At 47.7% G+C, this 9240-nt stretch overlaps 1 protein-coding gene across 10 annotated transcripts in view; it reads left to right on the top strand.

Moving 5' to 3' along the window:
• The window catches only part of LOC107153114, a 12111-nt gene extending 11522 nt beyond the window's left edge, over positions 1 to 589 (top strand). For all 10 annotated transcript variants that reach the window (XR_007348687.1, XR_007348686.1, XR_007348688.1 and 7 more), the window contains one exon: positions 400 to 589. Coding sequence is in view for 1 of the 10 variants with exons in the window: in XM_048805885.1 (XP_048661842.1) it covers positions 400 to 420 (21 nt within the window). In the remaining 9 variants the exon portion in view is untranslated. The remainder of the gene's footprint in view (positions 1 to 399) is intronic.
• The last annotated feature ends 8651 nt before the right edge of the window (positions 590 to 9240 follow it).

The raw sequence follows: 9240 nt of genomic DNA, 5'->3' as shown, positions 1-9240 counted from the left end.
GATGACAAGTGAAGGACTTTCGCTGGGGGGGGGGGGGAGGGTGAGATTGGAGAGAAAAGCAGGAAATTCACAGATGAATGCTTTGGAATCTGATAAGCATTCAGACTTTCTAAAATGTCCCCAGTGGCTGCATGGAACCTAGGGAAACAGGAAGGCCAGTGGCAGGCTAGAACTTAGGTGACTCAGGCTGTGGAGACGGGAAAGAACAGAACTACACTGATTCGTTTTATATGTGCAAACCTTGGTGCACTCTGCGTGCCTCTAAATCTGGGACCGCCTTGCTTGTTTCCAGGCCCCTGGGAAACGGATTCTGCATATTTGTGCAATTGATAAATTCCACGTCAACCCATTAATCTTTTTAACCTCTTAGAGTCATCTGCTTATATTTGTGTTTTGCAGAGGTTGAGCCATGCTGTGTGAATCCTGGATACTGGCAAGGATTGGCCAAAGAAAGCAGCTGTCTCCTGTGACACACCCAAGTCTCCTCTCCTGGGAAAGCCCTCAGGAGGAGTCTCCTTTGTCAATAATTAAACAATTCCTGAAGGCTGGCAGGCTGGAGGGAATGTGCATTTGCTGTTTGTTCTTAAAACATGTCTGTTTTCTGTGTTTTACTTTTATATATAATTATAATGTACTAATTAAAATAATGATAAGAGAAGAGAGATCAATAGAGTACAGCAAGCGAAGGGGAGAGGGAAGGCAAAGGGGGTGAGATTGGCCAAGTCATGTTCTCTGCATGTAAAAACATGGCATGATGAAGCTAACGACTATGTATAATTAGAATGCACCAATTAAAAAAAAAATGTGCCTGGTTTCTCCCTTTAGGCCAAAGCCAGTGAGTTGCAGGATTGGAAAACCCAGTCGGATTAGCCTTGGCCGAGTCCTTGCAAGCTGTCTTCCTCATTCACCAAAAAGGAAAGATTTGCTGGAGGGTTGCCAAGGTCCATGGGAGACTTGCCCCTGACACTCATGTGCCTCCTGCCAAGATCTCCTGTCCCTTTGGTGGAAAATCTGCCCCTGCTGTGGGAACAATCACACCGTCTACAAGGAGTCTGGGGGACAGAAAACATGAAGCAATAATGCATGTAGAGTTAGTTCTGCTACCCAGCCCTTACTGCTGCAACCACTACCCCTATCACATACTCTTGGGAAACAGGAAATCCTCCTAAGAGCTCGGTGATTACACTGGAGCTATTTCACCAACTCTAGAAGAGAATTTCTTAAGAGCAAAGCACAGCTCTCAAGGTAGAAAATCAAATGCAGAGCAAAGGGGCATTTGGAAACAATAGCTTTCAGGGACCGTTTTCTGGAGTTGCAGCCTGTGACCTGAGACGTCTTTTATTTATCCTTAATAGAAGAGTGATTCTTCCTCGAGAGGGCCTGTAGGTCTGCAGTAGTGGGAAGCAAGCCCTTGCTCTTGCTTATTTAGCAATTAATCTTACCAGGCCGGATGAGTGGGCTGACTTACACAGGCCCATCTGAAAAACGCATTATGAACCCAAGGCCCTCCTCCCCCGCCGCGCTGCTTTCTACCAAAGATAACAAAGACTGCAGAGTGACTGAGGATTAGGGGTGAGCCCGTGCACACCACAGGCCTGGAAACAGCACAGAAGCCTCTAGACCTGCGGTTCCCAAAGCTTTCGTTCTCAGGACCTGCTCACCTTCTTAAACGTTTTTGAGCCTCAAAGAGCTTTTATGTTTTTTTTTTTATGAGTTCTATCCATTGGTATTTACCACACTCAAAAATAAATTGGGAAATATGTGAAAACGCAGGAATGTTCAAGCCTGGTGCTCTTAGGGGAAAGATGAACCTGATGCACATCAGCTGCGGCTGGGAAACAGCACTGCACACTCTGTGAGTGAGGATGGCAAAGGCTCCTTCAGTAGAAGAACAGCGTTGACCTCAGACACCTTGAGTGGTGCCTCTGCAGGCCCCAGGGCCACACCTTGAGAACTGCTAACATGAAGAAATGTACATGGTTCCTGGGTCCTTGCTGGATGCCACTGTCAACCGAATTCTCTGCACAGGGGACCCTCAATTATTGCTGTTTAGTTTAAAATCTACAGGACAAAGAGATGATGACAGCATGCTATGGAAAAGAAGAGGATTTTTATTTTACAGGGATTAAAAATATGTCTCCAGAGCAGGTTCATAGTAAGAAAAAAATCAGCAAAATTAATGCCAACTTTGCTTCCACTAATTCTTAGTCTTTTTGGTTAAAGTGCAGTGAACAGATGGTTTGGTCCCTGTGTTATTTAGCTTTCCATTGCTGTGTCAAAATACCTGAGATAAATCAACTTAAAGGAGAAAAATTGGGGGGCTCATGGTTTCAGAGCTTCCCATCCATGGTCAGTTGCTCCACTGGTGCTGGGCCTGGGGTAAAGTAGCACATCGTGGCTGCTCACCTCTGGCGGCCAAGAAGCAAAGAGAAGGCAGGGTCCCATGTCCCCTTCAAGAGCAGGCCCCAACGACTTAGCTTCCTTCCACTAGGTCTTATCTCTTAAACTTTCCACCACTCTCAAATAGGGCCACAGGATGGTGATCAAGGCTTCAGTATTGGGCCTCTGGGGACATTTAAGATCCAAACCATCGCAGTCACTGAATTCATAAAGCAACCATTACCACCACCCACATATTTGTAAGCAGCTCCTCTGGGAGGAGCACATGAAAGCCCTTTACCAAGTGCTCCATGTATCTGCAGAGTGCTGGGCGCTTCACATTCATTAGTTATGACACTCTATGGACAGATTAGGAAATTAAAATTCAGAGAGGTGAAGTAAACCACCCAGGTGGACCAGCTTGGGTGCAGGAAGCATGGTTTCAAGTTGGGCAAAGCCTTCTTCTTCTTCTTTTTTTTTTTTTTTTTGTTTAGTGGTGGGGGACTGAACCCAGAAACTGAGCTAAATTCCCATCCATTTTTAATTTTTTTTTTAAATTTTTTAATATTTATTTTTTAGTTTTCGGCGGACACAACATCTTTGTTGGTATGTGGTGCTGAGGATCGAACCCGGGCCGCACGCATGCCAGACGAGCGCACTACCGCTTGAGCCACATCCCCAGCCCCCATTTTTAATTTTTGAGACAAGATCTCACTAAGTTGCCCAAGATGGCCTTGAACTTGGCATCTCCTGCCTCAGCCCTCCAAGTTGCTGAGATTACAGGTGTGTGCCACTATGCTTGGCTCCAGGGTGTCTTCTTGCAAGCCAGCTGTTTACCCCCCAAGCCTGTGTGCCCTCTAATCTATCTGTGCATTCAGGGCTTCTGGATCATCCAGCCTCACCCAGGCTGGCCCCTGGGATGGCTGACCCGTTTCCACGTCAATTCAACACCTGGTGCTTACTCGAGTGTCACTACATGCCTGGCCTGGTGCTAGGTCCTGTGGATGAATCATGGAACATATGTGGCAAGAAAAACAATGTACAATGTGACCCCTGCCTTTGAACTTACTAAAATAAATGCTCAAAAGTGGAAAACCACCCAAAGATAAAAGGTGGCGCACAATTAGTGCCTCATGAGAGTCGGACGGAGTTGAGGAAGGTCCTTGGCTTTCGGAGCAGGAGCCCACTGGGGTCCAGGGGTGCCACCAAGGCAGCAGGAAGAAGGAGCCTTTGTGCTGGGCTGTTAGGAGAGCTTGTTTGTTTATGGAAGACGATTAAACTGGAATCAGGAGCCACGTTCGCTGGGGTCCCAGTCTGTCATTAACCAGATGTGTGAACTGGGGCTCCTTTCTAGACTCCCTAGGTCCTGCGGCAGCTGTGACATCTGCAGTCATCCCAGCTGAAGTTCGCCATCTCACTGGATGGCTTGTGCGTTTGCTCCCCCATGGCCTAACGCACACCTCCCCAGGGTCCTCCTCGGGCTCCCTGGTGGGGGCAGCCAGCCCCTAGACCAGTGTGGACCGGCTCTGCAGGCAGCAGTGCTGGGTAAACACGAACTGCTGGCAGGCTCACCCTCTTCATAGTTTCCACTCTGAGCTCTGCTCTCTGAAATGCCTTTGAAGTCTCACAGACCTGGGCCCCAGCTCCAGCCCTTCCACTTCCTCGTTCTAAATCCTTAGGCAAGTTGCTTTAACCTCTTACAAACCTTGATTTGTTCACGTGTGAAATGATGGTACTGATCCCCCCAGGGTTGTTGTGAGAGCCGACTGTTCATCACCCAGGCCGGAGTGGTACCTGGCAGGGCCTGGGCAAGGTGGAGCTGTGAGCTGCTGCCCATCTTTGGAATGCTGTGCATAGAACCTAAATGGCGAGCAATTAAAGTTGTGAAATTTTATATTAGATTGATTGATTTCTTTGTTTCAATTTTATAATCATCGTGAAACTGGGTCATTGTGGAAATATAAAAAGGAAATTAAAAAAAAAAAAACACTGCTGGTCCTGCTAAATCCCTCCAGAGGGAGTCGAGAGAAGGGAAGAAAAAGTGAATGAGACTGTGTTGTAACGTTTTTTGTTTTCATTTTTGGTTTTGGTGCTGTGGATCGAACTCGGAGCCTCATGCATACCAGGTAAGTGCTCTACCAGGAGACACAGCCCCAGCCCTATTCAACACTTTGATTTTCAATAAGCAACAACAAATGTCTATTTATTCCTGCTATGGTTTGGATGTGGTTTGTCCCCCCAAGGTTGCATGTGTTGGGGGCTTGGGCCTCCGTGTGGTGGTGTTCAGAGATGGGGAGGCCTTTAGGAGGTGAAGCTGAGTGGGAGGTTGTCGGAGGTGCTGCCCTCGGGAGGGATTAATGTGGCTCTCTGGTGCTCTGGTTAGTTCTTGAGCTCCTGAGAGCAAGGCTGATCCCTCCCCTCTCCTGGGCTTCCTATTCTGCAATGGGATCTGACATACACTCCTGCCAGATGACACCTGCCATGGTGCAGTGCAGCCAAGGGGGGCCTCACAGTAGCTGCTGTTGCTGACAGCTCGGTCCTTGTCCCCGATGCCAATCCAATAACAAGGACATGGTTTTGAGAAAAAGGAAAAAGATGGTTTATTGCTTTGCTAGCAAAGGAGAAACACAGGGGACTCCTGTCCCAAAGGTTGTGATTCTGCCCATCCGCAGGAACAGGGGGCTTTTAAAGAGGTGATTCAAAGAAAATGAGGTTAGGGAGGAGAGATCCAGAAGGAGAAGATCAGGGAAAAGAAGATCAGGGAGGAGAAGGTCAGGGAGAAGAAGGCTGGGGGAAAAAACATGTAAGTTTCAAAGCATCAAGTGTGAAGGGAAAGCGAGAGACAAGAGGCGGGTAAGGGAGAAATGAAAGACAGAGACCAGGCAGAGACACACATCAGGGTTTATTTGTCAGAGGTGACAGATAAAGGCCATCTCTCTACAGCGGAGAGAGGCTAACAGGCTTGGGTCCAGGACTTTTATGGGCAGGCTCAGGGATCAGAGCTGGGCAGGTCCTAAAGCAGGCGATTAGGGGTGGGGTTGGTATGAGGGAGTGGTGAGCCTTTCTCAGAAACACCCTTGGGCGGAAAAGTGAAACTTTTTCCTTAAAAAGGTGGCTGTCACTTAAGATGGCCATCCAGATGCTAAACAAGGACCTTTGACACTGGCACCATGCTGTTTGAACTGTTGGCCTAGGAAACCGAGCTCAATAAACCTCTTTCTTTGCACATGACCCAGTCTCAGGAAGTTTACTATAGCAACAGAAAACAGACTGATACAACACCTTTTCTACACTAAAGACTATTACAAGGACTAGTGATTGTAAATGTATAATAATTCCCTCACAAACAGAGGGTGGATAGTCACAGAAAACCTGCTTTTAAAAAAAAAAAAAAAACCCAGTCCCTTATCCATGAAATCCAGCTCTCCTCATTGCTATTCTTCAGACAAAAAAAGGAAGGAAGAAACGTTGAAAGGAAGAAAAGAGAGAGAAACTGCTTTGAATGGCCCTTCATCCACTCCTGTGGTGGTTATTAGGCTACTGCTAATAAGTCACTGATGCACTGAGAATTTCTGTTGTTTTCTTTCCTTTGACTCTTTTTTTTTTTTTAAATAAATTTCAAGCTAGGAGAAAAGATAGCTTGTGATAAAAAATATATATATATATAAAGTTGAAACGTGTGTCCATGGCAGGTGAGACTCAGTGGTGATGTTGGGGAGGCTTTATTGATTATTGGATATGACTGAGTCATGCCGGGGAGTGTTGGTAAAGATGGCGCCCAGAGCGCTTCTCTTCCGGGAGCTCAGGTCCATGGTGCGCGAACCGTCACCTCTAATCCCTGTGAATGGCGCGAACTTTGAATGGCGCACCTCCAATCCCTGAAGTGGCATGAACTCTAGGCCAATGAAGAAGTAACGGCCCACTGGCCCTGCTCCTCCTCATCCTGCATTAAGCCCATAAATATCAACCCCCTGTTGGTGCTCCCTCTCTCTCTTACTCTCCCCCTCTTACTCTCCCTCTTCTCCCCCCCCCCCACTTCTCTTCTGTGATGGCCGCTAAGGTCCTGCTAATAAAATCTCAGACAGGTCAACGGTTGTTTTGGCTTGTTGAGTTTAGGAGCTTTCTATACAAAGAGCTTTTTAGTTTGCCCGCTCCACTCACATGCGTTTTCCTATTTAGAGCTCATAAGTACCCCTTGAATGAAGTTTTCATTTGGGATGCCTTCTGCCGAAGTGACAGATGACCCAATTCAGAGTTAATAAAAAAAAAAAAAAAAAAGAAGTTGCAAGTTTTTTTTTCCCTGGCTCACATTACAAGAAGACCAGAGCTCTTCTCCACCATCCTCACTGTCATATCTTCTCTAAGACTACTGGTCCTGAGCTCATCAGCTTCCGATCCCTTCCTTGGTAGGGGGAGGGTCAGCTTCCTACTGCGGCATTTCCTTAAGAGCAAAGATGCTGCTTCCCCGATAAGCCTCAGTAATCCTCTCCCCGTGTCTCATCCAGGCAGGCTTAATCATGCCTGTTTCTAAATGGATATGGCCGGGGGCAGGCATCTCTGATTGACGTGGACTGATCAGCCGGGGTGTGGCCAATTCTAGGCAGTCAACCACTCAACCTCAGTGTCCTCTACAGACATCCAATTGGGGTCATATGATCATGGGTTCGCAAGCTCAGCCTTTGGACCAAATCTGACTGCCACTTTTTATAAGTAAAATGCCCTTGGAACACAGCCACGCACAGATGCTTGGGTGTCGTTTATAGCTGCTTTCATGCCACGAGAGCAGAACCGAGTAGATGTAACAGAAAACATACAGTCCACAAAGCCTACGATATGTACAATGTGGCCTTTTACAGAAAGTTTACTGACCCTTGTTCTCGATGGAGAAAGTGGAGTGGAGGTTCAACAACCTGTCCAAAGTCAAAGAGCTAATAAGAGGCAGAGAAGAGATTCCAACGCCTGCTGCTCTCCCTGCCACCAGCGTCTCCTGGGGACAGGCCTGGCGTTTACACTGGCACAGATCTCCTGAAACGAGCACATCTGCGAGGACTGATGGATTTTCAGACACGACACTTCCACATGCTTACAGAAACAGAGGGTCAAGAGGGGCGTGAGGAAATGGAAGAGGAATTCTACAATTTATCATAAAACGTTTGACACCCTATTTTATTTTATTGTGGTACTGGGATCAAACCCAGGGCCTCTACCACAGAGCCACGTCCTCAGCCCGACACTATTTTAAAAAGACACAAACACCAACTGGAATTAGAGTAGAAATTTTCAATAATCAGTAGGATAAAACGAAAGAGGCTAAAAAACGAATGTCACAGAGATGAAATGTGGATCGATGCTACTCCGACAAGTTCAGTTCACAGGATAATGTCAGTTTTTAAGTGAAGGAGAAACAGCAGCATGAATGAATGAATGAGTGAATATAGTCCTTACGACAGCTGGACTTAATGGGTTTCCAACTCTATGTTGGTGCAAGAGCCGGAAACACTCAGCATGAGCCATACTTGGGATTTTGATTTGAGTCTTTCACAGGTTTGTGATGACTTCCTAATGAGGTCATATTCTGAGGTGTTGAGGGTTGGGACATCGACATCTTTTGAGGGGACACGATGGAAACCTCATGCCTGGTTAGGGCACCATCATCTGTCCAGCCCCATCTTGAGTTCAGTCCGGCAGTCCTCCTTCCTGCCCTCCATGTGTGGTCAGTGAGAACTGGATTTCAGGGAGACCCGGACAAAAGCCTCCAGAATTTACTTCTCTGTAGGAGCCCCCCAAGATCCTAGACGTTGGCATGCACCTCGCTCACCAACCGCCTCCCACTGCTGCTTTGTTCTGACCTGGGATGTGGCTGCACAGGACCAAGCACGTTGTCACAGCACCTGTCCAAGGCAGACTTCCTCCCACCTTCATGCTGCGTTTTAATCTTTGAACAGAAGTTCCCGGCTTTTCTGAAGATCCCTCTCTTCATGACTGAGCTCAAAGCCCCTCCTTTGGGAATCCCTCTCACTCCTCCAGATAGAGTGAGGAGTAGAGGGGGTTCTCTGTGTCCCCGAGTCCCTGTGGGCCCCTACAGACCCATGTGGCTCACTGAGTTGTAAACTGTCTTTCTGCATAAAACTGTGAGTCCCTCCAGGCAGGAAATGTACTTCCCCCCCCCCCATGCCTCCCTCGGGCCAAGTATAGTATCAATAAAAAGATAAGTATTCAGTTTGTGGTTGTTGAAATGACTTTACTGCTTTTTCTCGGACTGAGGATTTCTGTGAAGACAGCAGGGATCAATAAGCCGCCTAGTTCCTGTTTCAATCATGTCCCAGGAGAAATCCCGCTGGTCCAGGTCTACAGGTGTGTGTTTATCCATGAACATTCCAGGTGAGGAAACAGGCACCGGTCCCGTGCAGACAGAGGTCTGCTGAGAAGGACACCACATCTGCCCATCTCCTCCCCAACAGGCAGTGCTGTCCCACTGGGCTACGCGCACAGCCCTGGGCTCTCTTTGTAAGCCACTAGCCATTGTTAAAAGGGCTGTTTTTGCAGGCGTTGCTCTGGTTGTTTTCACAGGAACTTCTCATAACCAAGCTGCAACGGTCCTCGAGTGGCAATTCATAGACACTTTCTCTTCCCTCTCGGCTCCTGGGGGTCCCTCTGGTTCTCTTTCTGTGTGTCTGCTCCTTTGCGGGCTGATTTTCTCTTCCCCATAAATCGACATGCTGCTCTTTGGCTGTGGCAGATTGCACTTTCCAAAGTCAGCGGTGCCTGGACCTTGATTCCTACCCCGTGAGTGGCACTCCCCCGACAGCTGGGGTCGAGGTCTCCTCTTCTGGGATCTGGACAGGGGCTGGTGAGTCCTTG

This window comes from Marmota marmota, unplaced genomic scaffold (genome assembly GCF_001458135.2).
Source record: "Marmota marmota marmota unplaced genomic scaffold, marMar, whole genome shotgun sequence".
In the NCBI taxonomy this organism is placed as follows: Eukaryota; Metazoa; Chordata; class Mammalia; order Rodentia; family Sciuridae; genus Marmota; species Marmota marmota.
The sequence above is the reverse complement of the archived record's forward strand: the minus strand, read 5'-3'. Positions and strand labels throughout refer to the sequence as shown.